General features: G+C 41.2%; 1 protein-coding gene across 2 annotated transcripts in view; it reads left to right on the forward strand.

Annotated features, from left to right (window-relative positions):
* The window catches only part of TMEM104 (transmembrane protein 104), a 75,469-nt gene that overhangs the window by 30,220 nt on the left and 22,038 nt on the right, over positions 1–23,211 (forward strand). For both annotated transcript variants that reach the window (XM_082211096.1, XM_082211097.1), the window contains exon 9: positions 20,601–20,694. In XM_082211096.1, coding sequence (XP_082067222.1) covers positions 20,601–20,694 — 94 coding nt within the window. The remainder of the gene's footprint in view (positions 1–20,600; positions 20,695–23,211) is intronic.

The following is a 23,211-nucleotide window of genomic DNA, read 5'->3' on the forward strand; positions in this document are numbered from 1 at the left end:
AATATGTGGGACCAAACACTTCCAGGCTTATGGCCCCATTCTTATTGCAGATCGATAGATAGGTCTGTTTCTAGAACATGCACACAGTCCACTCTTTGGGAAGACCTACGAATTTTATGACCCACCTGTTTGATCACAAGCTTGTTAATATATAGTTTCTTGAGATCAAGCAGTAAGGCTGCCAAGGATTTAGATGTTGCCCCGGATCATGGAGCAACCATAGTTTACCACAACTTTTCTGTTGCAAGTTGATGCCCTGCTCCCTCTTTGTGATGAAATAAGACACGTGGACACAAGTATTTTAGGTTAATGGGCTTAAAAAGGCCACAACTTTATTGTTTACAGAATGTGACTGATATTGGCTTAGGCATTGGATCCGAACAGACTATGCTTGACTCCTGCCTGCTCTGCAGGGAGTCACACGAGGGTTAACAACCTGTAGGGGAAGCTTGTTGATGTGAATCAACTGGAAGCTTTCCCCTAGAGTCACCGGAGGGTTGTGCCATGGCCCTAGCCACCACCTGGGCATTGGACATGAGAAACTATGATTACATAGTTTCTCACTATGGTTGGTGTATCTAGCTTTCTATACTGAAGCTCTGATTGAACTTATGGAAATCACATTCGTTATGCCTGGACTGGTAGAGAGTAAGAAGTGTGCTTGGTTGTTGTTTTTTCGGATTTATTTTTTTAGGGGGCAAATGTTTCCCAAATGTCTCTGACATTTGAGCCCCGCTTCTAAACTTGTTGTTCTTTCTGGGTCACCTCATCCCAGCAACATCCATGTGTGCTGGATGTGTGCAGATCTCCTGGTGCACACCTGCAAACCAGTAACAGTTGTGTGAAGATCTCTGAGTTGTGATGAAAAGCTGTGAAAGATCTCCCAGCCAACCAGTCCTTCCATTCATCAACTCCTGTTGATGCCAGTACAACCAACCCTTTCACACAAACCAGCCCTGGTGAAGGTGAGATGGTGGAGGTTTATATGGATTCTAGAAAAACAGATAGAATTGCAGAAACGTGCTCACTCCACCCAGGTCATTGGGTTCTGTAGAGCTTTCTGCAGGGGCGGGGGAAATAATGGGGCCATAGGAATGCATGAAAATACTGGTACTGTACTTAGAAATGGTACAGTCTGAGAGACAAAGAAGACTCTAGCAGGCTTCCTTAGTCAGGGTGTCAATGTTTAGTTTAGTTACTTTTGTATGTCTGGTCTCTCCTTGTTTGCTTACAGACTTGTAAAATTTCCTTTCCCCTCTTTGCTTTATACAAGTACAAGCCTCTAAAGGCAGTCTGTCTTCCGTGCATGTTAATACTAATTGGTATGGTTATTATCACTATTTAACCCAAATGGCCTTTGTGCAGAGGGCAAGGCTGGTTGAATGAAGCTTGTCCACAGGGACGGATTTTATAGCAGCTATCCCATCTGGCTCTGAGCAGTTCATACACACACAAAAAAATTTTGATATGAAGAGAACAGAGGCTGCCTTATACATTCAAAGGAGTCTTCTCTATTGAGATACCAAAGCTGAATATGCCAGGTACTTTCATTGTATGAAAACATAATTAAAGGATTCATATACACTGGAGCACCATGATTAGGATAGGGACTCACCTAGTATCAAATATAGGTTTAGACCATAGCGATCAGTGAGAGCAAAAGATGTAGCATATTTATGCTGCAGCTCAGTAACATCTTATGGGCATTTTTGTAACAGAAAACATGCAGGAAACCCTCTTTTGGGAGCCTTGTCCATTTGTCCTTATCTCTGAGCAAATCTTTTCTGTGTACAGTCATACCTCAGGATGAATACGCTTCAAGTTAAGCATTTTCGGGTTGTGCTCTGTGGCGACCCGGAAGTAATGGAGCACGTTACTTCCGGGTTTCGCCGCATGCGCAGATGCTCAAAATGATGTCATGTGTGGAAGCGGCAAAACCAGACGCGCAGTCGCATGTTATGTTCGCTTCAGGATGTGAACGGGGCTCCGGAATGGATCCCGTTTGCATCCAGAGGTACCACTGTATTGTCAGAGTTGCATGGGTCTTGCAGTGCAAGGTGGTGGCCAGCATGCATCTTGAAGCAATGAATTGTATGTATAATCAATTCTGTTGTGTTGGCATAGATTTTCATTCTGATGTCATTAAATGCCAGAGATCATCAGAGTTGCAAGGGCCTTATAATTAGTTAAGATAATGCCGGTAGTTATGCTTCATGTTAATTTATATGGATATTTGCATGTACACATCAGTATGTGTTCTCTTGTATTTGCACTGAGTTTGGCTTGGAAAGTAGTGAATCCTGTTTAATGTTCATAACTGCAAAATCACAATTTAAAAAACACACCTGCAAACCACCATTTTGAATTGTGTGGCCCTTGCAACTCTGCCAGTGGTTGTTATTTATGTATTGAGTTAAGGGGACCAGACGAGCATCTGCGCCAAATTTCAGCTTTACCTGATCAGTTTCAATAAAACCACCAAAAAAATGCTTGTGGGCTTGGTGACAAACAGCCCTCATTCCTGACCTTGCCCAAAAATGACACCATAATGAAGTACACAGAGAAGCAACCACTTTGTAACACGTTGGTAGTCTTGGCTTCAGATAATATTTAACAATTTTTTGTGATAGTTAGATAAGCATCACTTGACTGGTCAGTTTACAGTATTTGATGGTTCACTTGACTGGTTGCTGACTCTAGTTTAGGCATGCTTAAGCATTGAAAGTGCTCTTTGTTTGTTGCCTTTTAATAATTGTAGCCATGGACATGCTATGTGATCTGATGGTGAATTTGGGGTGACCTAATGCAAAAATCCTGAGGATCCATGTGATCCGTGCTTTGTAACCACGTTTTTGTGTCATTGCGACCCCAGGAAACAGTAGTTGCGTGATTTTTTTGGTGCAGGCTGTAGCCATGGACATGCTGTGTGATCTGATGGTGAATTTGGGGTGAATGAGGATCCATGGGCTTTTACCCCCCCCCAGGCAGCCTCCCTAGCGTCCCCTATCTCTCTCCTGATCCCACCGATCAGCTGCTTCCTTTCAACACTCCCTTCCCTCTTGTTTGCCTTAGTGTCTTTTCCTTAGCTGGAGCAGTTTTTTGCTCCTCCTTTTCTTCTAATTTCTCTCCTCATTGATTTAGTCTTCCTGTCTCCTCTCCTTGCAGGTTTGCTGTCTTTACCTCCCTCTTCTCAGGCAGTCTCCTTTATTGCTAGCGTCCCTTATCTCGCTTCTGATCACTTGGGCTTTGTTTCAACACCCAATTCCCTCTTCTTTTTTTAAAAAAAGGCATGATCTGCTTTTTGCCCCTGAGCAATTCAGCTCCAGGGACCATGTATTCACTCCATAAGATACACAGACATTTCCCCTCACTTTTTAGGAAGAAAAAAGTGTGTCTTATGGAGCGAAAAATACTGTAAGTAATGAGCTAAATGCCCACAACTAACTGGTTTTCTTTGCCTATACCATGATTTTGAGAAACTGGTGAGTTGTCACTTGCTTCAACCACATTAGCTTTGAGAAATCTGCTTGATTGCACTTTGCAAGTCCAGGTTTCTCCAAACACTGGGATCACCACCTATGTGATTCTGTAATTATTATTCTCTCACCCTCTGATAGTAGAAGAATGCAGTACCTTACTTCTTGGTGTAGAACTTAGCATGCAGGCCTGTTAATATGACATTCCCTTCTTTCAGAGCCATTAGTCTTCCATTAACTTGGTAAATTCATTCTGTCAATTGCCTGCTTTTCAAAGACAACTCAGTCCTACTATTTTATAGCATTTTTCTTTCAGCCTATTATTTCCAGCCTGAACACAAAGTTGTAGACAGACAAATGACCTGTTTGAGCTTTTGCTTAATTTGACATAGCTGAGATAGTGGCAGATTTCCTCTCCTCCCTGTTCTGCAAGTAAAACCTCAGGGTCCTTTAGAATCGGCTTCTGAGGGGATGAATTTGATTTCTTGTTTGCTTCTTGATGACACTGTTGTGTTGGGACAACAGAAAGCTCAGGTACCTTAGTGCTCCAGGGTGGGAACTGATCCTTGGATCTACATTGAAGGGAGACTTCAGGAAAATAGAAACTGCTGGCTTTAAAGGATTAGCTTGTCTCTCTTTACAGAGAGATCGATAACACACTGGACCTGAATGTGTTCTTTGTACAGAGATGTCTCTGTACTTCATGATGTGAAATTTTTCTATTCTTTTTAATTGAAGCCTGGATTATGCTGTCACTCATTCTGACTCTGAGCTTTTCTGGAGGAATGGCCTTAAGAAAGGGCTTTTGCAATCAGTTGTCCCATTCCAAACACCATAACCATGGCCTATACAGAGAACAAATATTTGTCTTGCATTGCTATGCCAAGGGGCATAGTTTGACTACTTACTTAAGAGGCAATCCAGTCCAAAGAGCTGCAGCTCAGCTGCAGCAGTTGGGAACATATACTGAAAGTTTGCCTTGCTAAACCACAGTGTGGCAGCCTTTCAACAAAGATTTGCTGTCCTTAAAAGAATTTGGTGACGTCAAAGTATATCTAGATTAGCCAAAAGAGGGTAATTGTGTATTATAGCAATGAGTCTTATGAAGCAAGTGCTTTAGATGAAATTAACTATTTTGATGGGGCTGCACATACAGTGGTGCCTCGCAAGATGAAAAGAATTCGTTCCGCGAGTCTTTTCGTCTTGTGATGTTTTTTGTCTTGCGAAGCACGGTCCGTCGCAACTGCGCCTCTTCAAGCGGCTTTTAAAAAAAAGCGCAAGACCTTTTCGTCTTGCGAAGCAAGCCCATAGGGAAATTCGTCTAGCGAAGCAACGCAAAACCGAAAAACCCTTTTGTCTAGCGAGTTTTTCGTCTTGCGAGGCATTCGTCTTGCGGGGCACCACTGTATTCTATATGTCTGAGATCAGGTTTATTGGGGGGGGCTTTATTTTTTAAAAAGTGTGGGTACTATCTCCCAGCACTTTAGATTAAAGAATATCTACAGTTCTTCATGGACATCTCATTTGAGTGACTGGAGGCAAATGAGGACAGGTCTACTCTGGTTTTAATATTTGAGTGCATGAGAGAATTTTGGTACATTCAATAATGTCAAACGGGGCAAGAAGCTGCAGTTACTGAAATTTTTTCTTAGTTGATATTACATTGGTTTGCCAGGTCTTTGAATTTAATGTTCTCTCTGTTAACAACTAATTTCATTCGTTCCTCATGGTTCCTTGGAATTGATCCTTCTTCCATTCCAAAATTAAGTTGCTATTTCACATTATAGTAATAATAAATTTGAAAAGCTTGTGTTATGTGACTTCAAACCTTTCTTATTGAAAAGAAAAGAAGTGACACAATTTTGGCATTAAAAGGGTACTCAGCTGTTAAACCTTCAAGGATTTTGAATTCATGGAAATCAGAATAACTGTTTATATCCCTTTTGCCTTCTTACTTGGGTGTCATGGCTAAGATGAGATTTGAATTGGAGGCTTACAGCTTATACACTTAAACCAGAGGTTTTCACCCTTTTTAAGTCCATGGCTCCCTTAACCAACTACATTCTTTCTGAGGCACCCTTGTGGGGTTCAGGAGCCCAGTTATGTCACCCCTTGCCTGCAGAGCTGGCAGCCTCTCACCCTTTTGCAAACACCCTCCCTTGTGAAGTATTCCCTCAGCCTCCTCTCCTGTCTCCCCTCTTTGGGAGTCCTCTGGGCAGCCCCAGTCTCTGAGCTGTCCCCCCTGCCCCAAAGAGGAGGTGCCTCCCAGAGGCACCATTTGCCTGTGGAGCTTATAGCCAGGGCTGCTGCAATAATCAGCTGTGCAAGCCTTTGGGAGGCAAGAGGGCATTAGAGGATGGAGGGAAGGAAAGAGGGACAGAGGCCAGTGTTGCCTACGGCACCCCAACCATCATTCACGCACCCCAGGGTGCTGTAGCACACTGGTTGAAAACCACTGTCTTAAACTTTTGCAGTACAGTAACTATATCGACAGAGGTGCTTCTTTATTTTACTGGATTCCCATACACCTATGTTTAAAAAAGGGATTTCAAAGCAGCCTACAATTAAATTATATTAGAATAATAAAACAATCAGGCAAACAAAATAAAACCTGAAAGCAAAAAATAAATTAGAATAAAAGCAGCAAACTAAATAAAAGAGCTAGTAGTTAAAAACACATTGAGGTATTGCTGTCTTAACCTCCTTGTGGAATACTAAAAGATATGGAGCCAACTTCACAGGTATTGTGCTCTCAAAGTGAGGTTGGAGAGGAGAGTAGGATGAAAAATAGATGAATACTTAAATGGTCCTGATACAGGCAGCCCCTGAGGACTGTGAGAGTGCTGAACTACCAAACAAAATAATTTCTGTCCCAAGGGAGCAGCTGTTCACCAGCCAAATAATGGGATAAGCCTGTGAAGGCTTCCTTTTGGGGAGCAGAATTTATTGAGTTGTCTAAACTTACTGTGTGTGGTAAATACACTACACCCTCAGTGATGAAGAAAACAGACACCTAAACTTTGTGGGATATGTACTTGACAATGTATGTTAGTAATCATAAAATAATTTGGGGGGGAACACAAATTTAGTTTTTTCTACCGAATGCTTATTGTACAAATGTGCATCAATACATCAAATTCAATTCATTTTGCAATTCTAATGTCAGTGGCAGATTTGGATTCCATCCCTGCCAGTGGCATGGTCTAGCTTGGGTTCAGAGCAGCGGCACTGACATTGCTGGTGTGTGTTTGAGCAAACAGTGGCCCTGTTGGGGCCACATAAGGGCACCAGTGGGAATATCAATGTCAGTCCAGTGCTCTTGCCACTACAAGTGTGTGGCCCCAGCATCACTACTTCTCTGCCTTGCCTCAGCCCTGCCTAGGTAAGTAACAGCAACAGAAGGTAGCTGGCTAGTTCCACCTTAGCACATGTACCACTCCTTGTTCAGACAAAAGAACCAGGGAATTATCTCAACCCAAATAAACAATACAGATAAAGCATTGGCCATACTGATATTTGAGATAGGGATGTGTGAAGCTGAGGTACAAAGTTGGAAGACACACACACAGTCCTAAAAACCTAGAAATAGCAGTTAAATAGCAAAACCAATATCCTTCCCTGTGGTTTCACTACCTATGGGGCAAACTCATATATTCATTGAATTAATTTTTACCTTTAGTCCACTGCTGATGCAAACTTTAGAGAAACATTTTGTCATCTTTTGAGAGCAAATACAACTCTTGCAGAGCAGACTTAGGATATTGTTATTATTCATTAAATTTCCATACTGCCTTTCATCTGAGTATCTCAGAGCGACTTACAATATAAAAAACACAAAAATATGTAACATAGAAAGAAACAAAAACACCCCCATGTGTTGCTCTGTACAGTAGGAGCAGTTTGGCACATTTCAGCTATTTTCTTGTAGTCATTTGCTTTTCTTCCCTTCCCCCTCTGTGTTGATGTAATTAGAAGATACAGAATGGAGAAGGTTGGAAGCCAAGGAGGCGCTAAAGTGATTACAAGATACTGCACCATAAATACTCAGGCAATGAAGAATTAAACAGTCACCTTAGAAAATTGGCAGTGTCTGTATTTCTACACACACACACACACACACACGTAAAAATGACAGTGGAAGCATATTTGCACTATAGATGCAAGCTTGCTGTTTGCTATGACTTCGTTCTATTGGTGCTAGGAACCACATTCCTTTTGTCAAATAGCTTTCTGAAAAACATTCTGGGTCTTTTAAACATAGCAAGGGAGAAACAGGATGCAACTCACTGAGTTTAATAATTTTTGTTAAACTATATCAGGCCTTGATAAAAGCTGGTCTTTTAGTTTATAGCAAAGATGACATAGTTGACAATGACAATTCATGCTTTCATCATAATATTGCACTAATGTGAGCATTCCTTAACTGTGAATGAGCACAGCAGTTCATTATCTTCAAATGATTCAGTTTTTGTCCCCTTCTTTCATTGGAAAGAAAGAAGAAGCTGAGGCCAGGTTGATTAGATTAGCAATCTAATCCTTACAACAAGCTTTTTAAAATCAAGGCAGGAGTATGTTTCCCTAGCTCTTGGTACTGGGTTCAATTCCAAAATTTTAATTACTTTTAAATCCTTTATATGCATAGGATACATATTCTAAAGGTTCAGAAATTAATTGGTAGCCCTATTTATACCTATTTCAAAAGTTAACAAAAACATTTGTCACTTTTGAGCCTAAGAATTATAATCATCATAATGCTGAATAGGTGTTTTAAGTGTGGCTATGCATGGAATAAGACAATTGTATCATAAACCATGCAGTATGTAAAGTGGAATCGAGAAAATTGATTTCTGATGATTTATTTCGCCATTCAGCAAAAATGCCATTTAAAATCCAGCTTTCATCTGAGCCTTCTTGGTGAAGCACATTTACTTTCTCTGTCTCCCCCCCCCCCCCCATTTTTAAAAGCATCTTCAATAACTTGCAAATTACAAAATTGACATGCTATTTTCTTAGATATCAGCATCATAACAGCTATCATAGCTCTTAATTTTTATAATTTAAGCCTTCCAAAGGTTTTTGGAGAGTGCTGCCCAAGCGGATGGAATCTTCTGTTTCCTGTGATTTGTATCATAAAACTGTGAAGGATAAAGCTTAGATTTTAGCTCAAGAGCCATCTGGTGCTTTTGCTGAAGATCAGAATTCATATGAGAGGGAGAAGCATGTCAACTGTCAAACTGCAAAGACAAGACAGATGGCATGCAAGGTTCAGGAAGGAGTGTTCAAGGGAGTGTTGGCCATCAGATCAAGAGGGGACTTGGGCCCCTTTTCTGCTCTTGATATTTGCAATTGATTGGTTGTAATATCAATGTGTGTGATGCCGTTGCAGTGTTCACAGCTTCTGTAATGGGGGCATAAGTTGCTGGGGGTTTTGTCATAAAATTACTCCACCAGCTATTGCTAATGGCCTTGCAGGCTGAAAACAGATAGACTAAACCAGCAGTGATGACTAGTTTTTGGAGCAGTAAATAGAAGCGTTATACTTGAAATTGTTTTTAAGGCGATTGAAACACTTTTATTGTGATTTGAAGCACGTTAGTACCTCCTTAAATGACCTAGTGCTTACCAGCAACTAACTCCAGAGCTTGTTACTTAGGCCGTTAGCTACCTTGTGAACTCTGGGTCAGTTTGCAGAATGGGCAGTTTAAAAAAATCTAAGGTGCTTGCCTCTGTCAGCAACATAACTTTGCTTACTGGCTTTATTATTGCTTACACATCTACCAAGGATCTTATTCAACCTTCAAAGCTATCACAACATTTTAATGTCCTTTGTTGAAGAGATCTTCAGCAGAGCTGTTATTTATCCTCTATTGAAGGACATTCTGTTTTTCTGCTCCTTAAAGTACACGGTTGGTTTTTACTGCCCCACACCTCGCAGCTGTAGGCCAGGCAGTAGCCTTGCCAGTGCAGGCAGTAGTATTTTCTCCAACCCCCATACAATTAAATGACATTGGAAAAATGTGAGACTCTATACTGCTCTTGTATGGGAAAAGGGCTGTTTAAAAATAACCACATATCATTGGTAAGAGTAGGTAGGGTTGGTGGATAAATTTGATTCAGTTCATATTTAAAGGTAACTTAGCAAATCTACATTCTCTGAAAGCACATGTGAAACTAAAACACAGCCTTCACTCAAAATTTGTACCTCTCTGAATTTTGCATTGCAATTCTGCAGCCAAATAAGGTGGACAGAAAGCATATACTAAGATAAGTGTGCATATAAATGCATGTATTAGTGAAAATAACATACAAAAATACAGCATATTAGGGAAAATTGCATACAGAAATGTGTTAATAGAAATTCACACTAAAAGACTGCTGAATTTTCATAAGATTATTAAAAAATAAAAACAAACCACAAATTGCTGCGGAAGTGTTGAGAACTGAATTTTAGATTGGACGAATGAGTAAGCTACATACTTGTAATATAACCCTTTAAACATTTTATGTATGGAATTCTATTACTAACTGCCTAGTCTTGGTGTTTGCAGCAAGATGGTTCAGCTGAGCCCAAGATATTATATTGTTATCTAATAAAAGAATGTAATTTAAAATATTGATGGCAACAGATGCAGAAGGTGAGATTCTGAATTCTGGTACAGGCACGTAAACGAATGTTGACTTTGGGAGGTAATAACAGACCTTAGTACGTCAACACTTTTCCAGCTCTGTAAGCTGGCCTGCTGCTCATTCTCTCACTAGCCTGGAGGCAATTTAGGGAGATAAACTGTGTTTCTTCCTCCTCCTCTGCCTCCCGGATCACCTAGCTACTAACTCTGATTGGAAACAAAATATTCAGTAAAAGATACAAAACAGTTGCCATCTCACTCTATTGTGTGCTGGGTTGGTCTAGTTCAATATGCAAGGAAACTGGCTTCTTCATTTTAGTGCAGAGCTTCTCGTTGGTTACTTCAGTGGCCTTTGATCAATGTTTGTCATTCCAGAACAAGGGTGAGAAACTGGATCCTGCTTGGTGGGCAGGATTCAAAATGGCCTACGTTCTGCAGGCCACTTAGAGTGGGGAAGGGGCTTCCATTACCTGGTGTCAGGTGATGTGACTTTGAATCCATGGCATGCACAAGAAGAATTAGGAGTGCACTCTGCATGCACTCCAGATTATGAGTTTCTTCTTTTGCAGCCTTAGCTTACATTCAAGCTACAGCTAGAAAGATTTAGGAGTTCATTTTAGAATTCATTCCTGGGTCTTCCTTTTGAACTGGCCTGCTGGTTTACCTGTGCCTTGACATATGATTTCATGTGAAGGGTGTGTGGGTGTGCTTTGGGCCATGGGTTAGAAGTTCCCCACTCCTGCTCAAGAGAAAGAGAGCAATGAATAGAGCTTATAGGAGTTTTCCTGTAGATAAGAATAATTGCCTTGCTTGATCTTGGTTTAAAAATATTCTCCTTGCTAACACCAAAGGATGTAATAAATGGATATGCGACTCATGATTGAAAAGCAGACATAATTTCTTATCTTGTTCAGTTTGATATGAACCTTTCTTCTGAATCGATTGTTGTCAGTTGTAAACCACCTGGGTTAAGTAATGTGCTCCAATTTGAAGATTTGCCTGTTTGTTCCGCCTCAGGTTAATTTGCTAAAGCTTAGCAGGCAGGGTGATAAATGCCTTAGGTATTTCTAAAATAGGTAGCTTGGGATGTAAGCTGCCAATTCCAGAACTCTTGAAGTGCCAGCTAGGATTCTGTGAGTTTAGCTACAGCTTTATAGCTTGAAAGTTTTGATGTTTAATATTTATTGAGCTAGTGCAGACAAAATATATTCTTTTTCTGAAGAAAAAGTGAAGTTAAAACCTTAAGTCATGTCAGGAACCCAACCATGAACAGGATCCTTGACTTTTGACTCCACCTCAATATTCTTGAACCCTTTCAATCTTGGACCCATCTTTGACTACTACTTGGAGATAAACTTTTATTTTTAATTATATATTGCTGTCTTCCTCTTTTTCTAAGATGCTCAGTTGCGTCTTAAGAATTCAGAAGGGAGTACAGAAGATGAGAAAACCCACTTCTTTTGAAATTCCCTCTTCCATGGAAATTGTAAAAGTGCAGGCGAGCTGCCCTTATCTGCATCTGGCTACCCTTTCTCTGCTTTCTCTCTTTTACATCCCAGTCCTAACCACATCAACTCAGAAATCCTATTGAATTCAGTGAGGCTTACTCCTAGGTAAGTAGGGTTAGGATTGCAGTCTAAATCATTAGACACAAGATGCTAGTTACCGTATTTTTCGCCCCATAAGACGCACCGGCCCATAAGACGCACCTAGATTTTTGGGGGGAAAATAAAGCAAAAAAATTTTATTTCCCCCCCAGGTGCGCTGCGCTACACCAGGAGCTTGGGGCGTGCGGAGCTCAGCGCGCCCCAAGCTTCTGCGTGCCGGCAAGGTCTCCGCTAGCGTGGGAGAGCCGGGCGCCTCTCCCAGGGCTAGCGGACCCCTGCGCTAATCCAGAAGCTTGGGGCAAGCTGAGGTCAGCGCGCCCCAAGCTTCTGCGTGCCGGCAAGCAGTCCGCTAGCCCTGGGAGAGCCGTGGGGCTCTCCCAGGGCTAGCAGATCGCTGCGCTATACCAGGAGCTTGGGGCGTGCTGAGCTCAGCGCGCCCCAAGCTTCTAGGTGCGCGCAAGCAGTCCGCTGCCGCCCCAAGCCTCGCGCACCCGGCAGGAGGTCCCACCGGGTGCGCGAGGCTTGGGGCGGAAGCGGACTGCTTGCGCGCACCTAGAAGCTAGCAGTCCGCTGCCGCCCCAAGCCTCGCGCATCCGGCAGGAGGTCCCACCGGGTGCGCGAGGCTTGGGGCGGCAGCGGACTGCTTGCGCGCACCTAGAAGCTAGCAGTCCGCTGCCGTCCCAAGCCTCGCGCACCCGGCAGGAGGTCCCACCGGGTGCGCGAGGCTTGGGGCGGCAGCGGACTGCTTGCGCGCACCTAGAAGCTAGCAGTCCGCTGCCGCCCCAAGCCTCGCGCACCCGGCAGGAGGTCCCACCGGGTGCGCGAGGCTTGGGGCGGCAGCGGACTGCTTGCGCGCACCTAGAAGCTAGCAGTCCGCTGCCGCCCCAAGCCTCGCGCACCCGGCAGGAGGTCCCACCGGGTGCGCGAGGCTTGGGGCGGCAGCGGACTGCTTGCGCGCACCTAGAAGCTAGCAGTCCGCTGCCGCCCCAAGCCTCGCGCACCCGGCAGGAGGTCCCACCGGGTGCGCGAGGCTTGGGGCGGCAGCGGACTGCTTGCGCGCACCTAGAAGCTAGCAGTCCGCTGCCGCCCCAAGCCTCGCGCACCCGGTGGGACCTCCTGCCGGGTGCGCGAGGCTTGCAGACACTCGTCCGAAGCAGGGGGAGCCCTCCCGAGGGCTCCCCGTGCTTCGGGCGACAGGCTGCCGCCCCAAGCCTCGCGCACCCGGTGGGACCTCCTGCCGGGCGCCCGAGGCTTGTAGGCATTCGCCCCATAAGACGCACCCCGATTTCCTCTTCATTTTTGGAGAGGAAAAAGTGCGTCTTATGGGGCGAAAAATACGGTATGTCATTGCTGCAACCCACCTTAAATAGGAGTGTGACCTACTTCTGTCCATGAGTATAATTCACATCCTGTAAATTATTATTTCTTTTCACAATCAGAGTTGCTGTATTAGCGCCGCAACCCCATAGTCGCCTTTGACTGGACTTAACTGTCCAGGGGTCCTTTACCTTTTTATAAGGGCTCGTCCACACTTATTTTTTATTTAGTTTTTATTGTCCATACTTCTGCTTGTCCTGTGCCTATGAAGCACAGATCCAAGCGGTTTTCTGCCCTTGCAGTTTCGCCTTTTCCCTGCTGCTTTCCCCTGGAGAACCTATTCTTTAGTGCTATATTGGAGCAAACATCAATCCAGAGAAAACCTGATTGAAATTTGCTCTGATGCCACAGTAAACAGTGGGTTTTCCAGGGAGAAAGCATCAGGACAATTGAAAGTGTGGATGAACCCTAGGTTTTCATACACTAATGATTTGCTTTTTAACACAAGAGATAATTAAAGTTCATTTGTTTTTCATTTCCCTGATAGCAGGATGCAAAATTCTTAGCTTTTAGAATATTTCTGTTTCTGAAATAAAAATTATGCTGGTCTTCCTATTTGTGAACTATTCACAATGTATTTTATTGCAAAACTAACAATCATTCCTTAGGAAATGGTTTTAATTGTTACCTGTGGTTCATTCGTCAATCTCCCTGCATGTGAGAACTTTATTTTGGGACTGTATTTTTTGCTGGTTTATGACAGACATAGCTCCACTGTGCCTGCTAATGGCAGTTACTGACATGAACCCCTTTTGGAAAAAATGTTTAAACATTTCTATGAAAGTGCATTCTACCTCCTCTCTGATTATCCTTTTATTGAGGACTGGAGAGTTAGAGAAGCAAATTCATCACACACTTCATGCCTTTTGGCTCAATTTGAGACTCATTAGGAGCAAAATATATATTTTCTTAATCAAAGGGATTGGGAAAAAGATCCATAGTTCAGGTACAATGATTTGTGTGTTATTTCTCTGTGATAATCAACTGAGTGAAGGAGAGGGTGTATTTGAAGATGTACTCTGAAGCTGATCAGTGGGACAGGATATGGTGGTGATTGTTTGAGAATTTATAACCATGTGCAAGTAAGATTACAAAACTGTCTCAGAAGGGTTTACTTTAAAACCCTTCTGACATCTACCCCCATAGCAACTGATCAGGCTGCAGTTTTCTTTGAGTTTGCTGCCGCAAATATGTCTGTAAACTAGGCTTTCCAGACAGGCCTTTGCACCCTAAAGCAACAATTGATCTGAGGCAATTACAGGATTCAAACCCTGTCACCTCGTCCATTGGGGATTCTCCGTCCTTCCTTCTGCTGGGCCAAGGTGCTGTTTTTGCCAGTTGGTTCTGGTGTGTTCTAATTTGCAGAGAACACCTGTTCCTTAATTATCCACATCCCTTGTCTGTCTCTTTGTTTCAGCTCTTTTTGATGTATGAGCTAATCATCTCTTTTTGAAGGGGTTTGTGTTAATTGTTTGACTGTGTGTTCCTAAGGAAGAAGGGCTGGGAACTGAATAATAACTTCCAGATTTAAAAGATGGCTGCTCTCCTTTTGGTACTGATGCAACTTTTCGATCTACTTGCTGTGGTCATGTGTTTTGGAGTGCACCAAATAATCATTGTTAATAAAACAGTGAGAAAGGGAAGCATATGAGAATCTTAACTGCAGTTGAGCATATTGTGCTAGTATTGCTTCTAGATTGCCTCTAAACCAGGTATGAATGGGAGGGGACAACCAAAGTGCTTCTGCTGCCACAACCAAAGTGTTAACTTCAGTCTCCATGTCTGTTTGTCACTGTTTGGGATGCTAGCTCAGGTTTGATATTGAATTGCTGCTGGGCAATAGTGAACAGCATTGTGGGGCTGTACCACTTCCCTGACCTCCTTCCTGCTTCATAGGGGTAGGAGGAGGCAGTGATGAGGTCAGTGCAGTACTAGCATGCAAGTAGAGCCAATCCTGTGAGCCAGCTGGTGCCAGTGGCGTAGCGTGGGGGGTGCAGGGGGGGGCGGCCGCACCGGGCGCAACATCTGGGGGTTAGGGGGCGCAAATCCATGGGTTATGGGGCGCAAATTACTTGCCTTGCCCTGGGTGCTGACTACCCACGCTACGCCACTGGCTGGTGCTGACCTTATCACACCCTCATCCTCATCCCTCCCCTCCCCCCAATCTCTCCATACTGTTATGCCGTGACTTGGCCAGAGGGAACTCAGGTGAATAACACATACATACTGTGCCATCAGCTACTGCAGCTAGGTAAAACAAATTAAAACAGAAATACAGCCCATTAAATGTATGCTTTCCTCCCATAACACTTTCCACTTTAATTCTAATTGTGCAAACATAGTTACGGAAGTTTTCACTTATTCTTTATATTTAGAACTTTGATACAGGGGACAGAAAAGAAAACATAAACTGAATGGATCAATGTTTATTAGTAATCTTTTCCCCACCCTCTTCCCTTGCCAACAAAAATAATCCCTCTGGGAAAGGATTCCATTTCACGTAGCTCAGTCCACACTCACCCACATTTCAAACCTCTTGACATTCTTTGAGTGTTCTTTAAAGCCCTCTTCTCATTATTATATAGCTTAGTTAATTAGAGACTTTTGGTGGAGTAGTACTTCATTCCCCAGTGATAGCAAATCAGCATAAAGAGGTCACAGCTCCTTCGCATGCTGTGCATTTTCTCTGATCCTGTTGTATTGCCTGGGTGGTGAAGGAAAGTTGCATAGATGAAATGTTATTCTTGGCTGCTAATGCTGCATTTTGTCAAGGGTCTCTGAATGGGCAGGTTTTCAAAAGACAGCTTCAGGATACTTATCAGAGCCTGTTCACATCCTCACATTGCTTTTAGACCAGTGGTTTTCAGCCACTGGTCCCATTGCCTCCCACTGGGATCTGCAGAAAGAGGGCTGGCGTAGAGGACGAGCTATTTTCTAAAGCAGCAAATGGAGAACTTTACTGTCAGCAGGAGGTCATAGCTGTCTGGTTGGTTGTTTTAATTAGCAGGCTACTTTCTTGCATAAATGTGCCCTTAGTGGCTCACAACACAATAAGAGTAATACATCTCAAAACATCATTAATTGAGTTTACTTAAATGCCGCTTTTCCGCAATGAGCTGTGCCTAAAGTGGCTTACAGCAAACGTTCAAACATTGAAATACAGAGCATTGGAAATACAAATATACAAAATACAAAACATGCCAGTAAATTTAAAAATGATAAAAATCAACTATTTGGCAAACACAGAACAAGTTCAACAGTAATTATCTAGGCTTAAATATGTAAATTCAAAGAAAAACAAGAGTTAACAATAAAGTTTTTGGTACTGGTCTTGCTGCACTCCAAGGAGCCTGACTTAAATACAATTCAGAGGAGAGGGGTAGATGACATACAGCTGGTTCCCATATCTCTCCTCCAGGGGAGACTGACAGCATCGAAAGGCAAATGTCAGAGAGGGTGATGATGGTAAGTCTCTTCCTCAGCATCTTGCACATGTCAGCTGCTGATGCAGGTCTTATTGCCCTTCAAAAGCCCTCAGTATCATGGCTTAAATACAGTACAGAGAGGAAGGGTCCTCTCACCAGACCGGGTGGCATTACGATATAAATAATGTAAAATAATAGTAAATATTGCATTCCAAACAACCCACTCTTTTCACTGTCACTTTTATAACATTTTTAAGTTGATACAAAATTATCAGTCATTTTGTATCAATAGTATCAGTTGATACTGTTGAAATACACAAACCAGTCAGAGGAAACGTTCTAGTGCAGCCACATAAGAAATTATATAACTGGTGCGTCAAAACAGAAATGTTTATAAGCTTGTTTTCCTTAAGAACTATTTTAGCAAACCTTAAGTCTTAATTCATAAAACGTCTGTGTTATTTGAAAACCACCCCATGTCTAAGCTAAGTTCCATGCTACTTGCAGGTGTTCTCAAGGAGACACAAGGGAATTTTTAGGTTGATTGGTAAAAGGAAGCCTTATAGAAAAATACTTTTGCCTGGTGGCACTGAGAGTTTAACAGGAAGGGTGGATAAGCAGAGGGTTATACATGATGACTTGGCTGGAACTCCTTCACCCGGCCCAGCACAGGACCCAGGGAAGCTGGGGTGCCATTACAGAGACATACTGCTAATTCTTTATTTTTAAGGATTCTCAAGGCAGGGGTATTAAATTAGATGTTATGATGTCATTGTTCTTTTTAGCTTTGTGAACTATCCTGCAATCAGAATATGCAAAAATTAGCATATAGAAGAACATATAATTGGATAAATCAGTGAAATAGTGAAACATTTGCTATTATGATCAACTATGACTCTGAAGAAAAATGAGATTAAAATTTGATAAAACTTAAATGTGCAGAAGGAACTGAATTAAGTCATTGGGCTTAATGAACTGGTTAATTATTGATTTCATGCAAATGATTGTTATTTCATTTGTAATATGAAGCTCAATTTTTAACGAATTAGCTGATTTATTATAATGAAGAATCCCGTTAATGAATTAGTGGATTAAAATAATTAGGAAACTGAATAATAATTGTTTTACTGTTGATGGACTTGATGCTCTAATTTGAAAGGCAAAAATATCTTAACTAAATCAAGAAAATGAAGACAAACAAAATATTCATCCAAGAGATGCATTAGAATTACAGGTGTGAGATTATTAGATAAATCAGGAACATATGGAAGCAGTCCCAGAGAGAGAAAAGGATGCACGAGAGATTAGAAAAAATATTTTTTATCGTTTGAATCCCTACGGAAGATATAATTTTCCTCAGATGTTATCCCAGATATAAAAATATATATTTTAGAATGTCTATGAAATGACTCTCATAAACCTTTCTTTGGAAAGCATATTACAGAAATAGATGTTTTTCAAGAAGGTGACTTGATTATATGACGTGTATGTGTTATATATTAATTAAAAGATATTGAAATTTAAAACCTGAAAGTTGGATTCGGTCATTCTGTGGCATACTGTACCATACCCTGGTGTTGCTGTTTTTTTGTTTTGTTTTGTTTTTGCAAGTGCTTAAAAATTAAGAAGAATAGTAATAGTAATAAAAGGGAAAACTATCAAATATTCATAAAGTAGTTTAAAGATGGAACCATTAAATATTTTAACATTTTACTTTGGACCACATTTTTCATATTCTCCCATGGACAACATACTTGCTTCAAGAAAGCATAACTCATCAAATTAATATTGGTGGAATAATGTTGCGGGCAGTTTCAAATCATACCACTGACAAAATCCTGCTTGGCAGGGGGTTGGACTCGATGGCCCTTGTGGTCTCTTCCAACTCTATGATTCTATGAAAATCTAGCCCAGTAGATTGAAGTCTATTATATTATGTGTATATAACCGTCAGTGCAGAACAATGTAAATTCAATGGTCCAAATGGCTTTCTCCCCCAGAACTTTATAAATTAGTAACTTTACTTATACAAAATATTTTGAATTTTGATAATAAGTGGATGTTTGTTGTAAGAACATGGGGGGTATTTTATGGACAGGAAAATTTGCATATATAAAAATGTTATCCCAAATTTCATTTCATTAAGCAGTCAGCACTACTGACTGATGGACTGTGATTAATAAAAGCATCTCATATGGCAAATAATGAGTTTCTCACAAAATAAATGGAGAGCTAAGATTTTGAAATATTGAACTGTATTACAAAGCTGCGGTATTGTTGCACTGTTGGGAACTTTTGAGAGCTTTGAAGAATATTTATGGCTTTCATTGGAATGAGACTAAACAGGCTCCCTGACTACCAGCTTTATATATGAATTAATAAAGAACTGACATATAGAATCAGGATTGCAGCTAATGTTAACTTGCCCTTTAACTGTTGGATAAATTCTGCCTCTTTCTTAGTCTCTTTATCTTGCCATTATAGGTGATTACAATAATACTAACTTTACTGGTTTTGGTATTTTATTTATAAATTTTGAATGAACAAGATAAGAAAAAAATATTGCTTGTCTAGACAGTAGAAATAAATGGAAATTGGGTCTAAAATTAATCTTCCAATATTTTATCAATATTTACAAATTAGACATTTTAAAGAAAGGTTGACATTTAATAGTGCTCTAACTATTTGAGTTATTAGACTATCAGTGTAATGGATCTATAGGACTTTTCCCAGCAGTTTTATTATGTGCTTTTAACAAACTGCTTTGCAGAATCAGCTTTACTGTTCCTTAAAAAAAATACGGGAACAGAACATTGATATAATTACACAAAATAAATTGCAATATCTATTAAGACAAAGTATGTCTCAATTTGTAACCTTTAATGTAAAAAATTGTCCTTGACACCCATAAAATTGAAGAGAATCTATATTAGTAATGTGAAATATTGAAAATCTGGCAGTTTGAGGGCTGACATGATGCCCTTTTGTTTGTCACACTGAATAATTAAAATGGTCTGAATAAATCTTATCAGTGAAGTGACATGTGTTAGGGGGATCTGAAATTGGGTGTCCAGCTGTTTTTTTAAATAAAAGTTCAGTAACAGGTGAGGGGAGACTAAAATCTTACTGGGACACCTTTCTGAATGAGAAATCATTGCCTTCTCCTCCCCTCCCTAGTTGATTATTTGCCTCAGGGGGCACCACGTACTAGTATTATAGGGCAAAGACTAGCTTGGGGTGATTTTTTGTTGTGGCCAATGTTCCCGTTCAATATTATGGTCATGATTGGATACAGCCTCTCTATCCCCCAACCCAGGGGCCTGGTAGCCACTACAACTTTTTTTCAGTAACATAACAACAAATATAATGGTAGAGAATCTGATAGCATTCAATATACTGGCTCGTCTGTTGGGTTATTTGAAGAGAGTCCACAAGAAGAGGAAGTTAAAGTGATGTAAAGCATAGTTGTGTTGGCAAAAATGGGGATGTGAAGAGATGGAAAACAAAAGTGTGTCATGTTCGACTTAACAAGTTTGGTCTCTGTTACAAATTGAAGAATGAACAATCATTTAGAAGTGGGAATCTTCTGTTCACTTTTGATACCTATAGAGGGGTTAACCAGGAATAAATTTGGATGTTTTAGCACCTTCCCTAAATTTATACTGATTAGCTCATCATTTTTTGTTAATTATATGCTAATTCTCCCCCCCCATGATGTATTCTTTGTATGGGGTGTTTAATATTGACATTACAGTATCTTTTATTAAAATCTAGAGAGTACTACTGCTAAATAGGTTAGCAAGAACAAGTATGCACGCCTAGACAGAGTATGGGCAAAGAATAGAAAATAAATATTTTGTAGAGCTACGTAGCAGTCATAGCAAATATTTCTGAACCTCAACTTCACAAGTGTTTTAATTCTGCCCTAGTCAGATGTCAGTCAAATGGTTTGACTGTGAAAAAGGTTTGTTTTCATTTTAAAACAAAAGAATCATTATCAGTAATAGAGACAATTTATGTGAGTTGTACATAGTGAGTTTGCTTTTAACTCCATGATTTTCTTGACTTTTTGTTTGTTCCTTATTTCAGGCAGCATTTACCATCCTCTTGGGCCCATTCACCTTTTTTAATGTGCAGAAAACAAAGTATCTTCAGATCCTGACATCACTCATGAGGTGGATAGGTAAGTCCATGAACAACTGCTGTTCTGCACACACATTACAAATCATGATATCATTGTGACTTCCTCCTCTGATCTTACAATAGTCATGTCATTAGACTGCTTTCAATGAGTAGTTTTTCATGCAAGTGAGATGGTAGCTGATAGGCAAGACTGCCAACAGTGCAAAAATTGTTGCATTGCTAGCCTTTGTATCTCCCTTGGCCAGGCTGCAATTGTTAGTTTGTATGTCATGAACCTCTCTGATTCTTAGCCAGGAGACTAGGGTTTGTTGCTGCAATTGCTAGACATCTTGGAAACCTAGAGAGAATAATAAACTTCATGAGTAAAGAGGGAACCGCAGTATAGAAAGATAGATGCATTTTATTTAAAGGTGTAATTGAATTTGAAGCTACATTTGTATGTGTTTATGTGCCTCACACGGCCGAAAGCAGTTTTTCATGAATCTAATTAAGGTTTGGGATACATTTGTTGCAGGCAGCATACATATAGGAAGAAGACTTTAATGAGGTATTGAGCCCAAGATTTGACAGATCAACAAACACAGGACATGCTAATAATATCCCAGTTATCTTTTAAAAATGGTTGGCTGGGTATTTGGTGATATTATCACCCTAACAAAAGGGACTGCACTTATTATTCTAGCGTTCATAGGTCTTTTTATTACACTTTTGTAACATCATTTTTCAAGTCTGTTGTAAAAGCAGAAATAGATACGATGTTTAATCCTGATCATGCACCATTAACTCTTTATTGGGAATTTAAAGAGAGAGCATCACCTATTTGGCGGCTACATTACCTTTTTAAAGAGAATTTCCGTGCGCTGCTCTGGTTTGCCAGAAGCGGCTTAGTCATGCTGGCCACATGACACGGAAGCTGGATGTCGGCTCCCTCCGCCAATAAAACAAGATGAGTGCCGCAACCCCAGAGTCGGCCACTACTGGACCTAATGGTCAGGGGTCCCTTTACCTTTACTTTTAGTCTTCACTGCAGAGTAGGTGGCTAGAGTGGTGGTGAGATTCTAATCCCATTGTTATGGATGGATCATGGATCAAGTCCCCCCAATGTCCGTATTCATGAAACAAAAATGGTATGAGTAAGCAAGAACAGCATTTGTTTTACAAACAAGAGATTCATTTTGTATCCAGTGGTGCTCACTTTACACAGAAAGGCAATCAAAGAGAAATGCAAAAAGCAAGAGCGCTCAGTGAACAAGTACTGAAGTGTCTTCAGCTCTGTGCATGCTCAGAACAGACGAATGATTGTGATATAAGTTAAAGCTACCCACATGGGGCTGTGTCTGAAGCAGTTTTGACTCCTTCCATATCTGCTATAGTGGCTGTGCCATATAGTTCTCATAACAATAGATGAAGTAGAAGCCTTCAAAGTGGGTTGTCTGATCAGGCACGCCAATCAATCACACGGTTTTGTTCATGAGTAGGCAAACTAAGGGCCGGATCTGGCCCAATCACCTTCTAAATCTGACCCATGGACGGTCGAGGAATCAGCATGTTTTTACATGAGCAGAATGTGTGCTTTTATTTAAAATGCATCTCTGGGTTATTTGTGGGGCGTAGGAACTCGTTCATTTTTTTTTTCAAAATATAGTCTGAAGGACAGTGGACTGGCCCCCTGCTGAAAAAGTTTGCTGACTCCTGGTTTTGTTGCTTAGAGATCCATGGGAGGGACCTCTTTGCCATAGCTGTATTCGGGTTTAGGATTGGCTGAGTGATGCAGAAAGCTGATTGGCCAGAGAACAGGAGATTGACAGAAATGCCTCTAAGTCCAAGGAGGCATAAAATGTGTGGCAAACAGGAAAGTGTGTGTGGATTTGAGATTTGGGGGAGGAAATGTTTTAAAACTCCTTGACATACTCAGTGGGAGGGCTGTGCCCCAGTAGCCCTAATGAACCAGCCTTCACTGTCCTTATCACACCATTTTTACCCTGGCCATATAAAATCTTTGTAGGCTCTGGCTTCCTTGCTGGAAATGGTGATCTCATTAAGTGGTATTAGGAATGAAAACGTAATTCCTTCTCAGGTCACTGATCCAGGGCTGACCACTCAACTTTCACTCTGTGTAGTGTGTAAATATATCATGCTGATCTCATCCTGTCTCTTTGAAAACCTGACAACTGTCTTTCCTGAAGTTGTAAGATAATGAAACCTTAGTACACAAGCCAGGCTTTGCCTCTGAGTGCTTGGTGAAGATGAGAAAGGTGAGAACAGTTTGGGCACAATGTAGGGAGAAACCTGTTCATTAGTTTAATTCCTGTTCAGGGCCAGTGGAAGATTAGCTGCCCCCAGGTAAAATTTAATGACTATGGCAATGCCTTACTGACTATTCAGTGCATATGATTTTCAGTGAATTTTTTTCGAGAGAAGAAGGAAAATAAGAGCTTAGTGATCTTATTGAAAAGTCAGAGCTGTTGTCATCCAGGGCAGTATCTGTTTATGCAGGGCAGCAGTAGGTTCAGATTCTTACCAGCACCTAATATCTTCCTGTTATTGTCTGAGCACA

The sequence above is a fragment of the Podarcis vaucheri genome (genome assembly GCF_965113315.1).
Source record: "Podarcis vaucheri genome assembly, chromosome: 2".
In the NCBI taxonomy this organism is placed as follows: Eukaryota; Metazoa; Chordata; class Lepidosauria; order Squamata; family Lacertidae; genus Podarcis; species Podarcis vaucheri.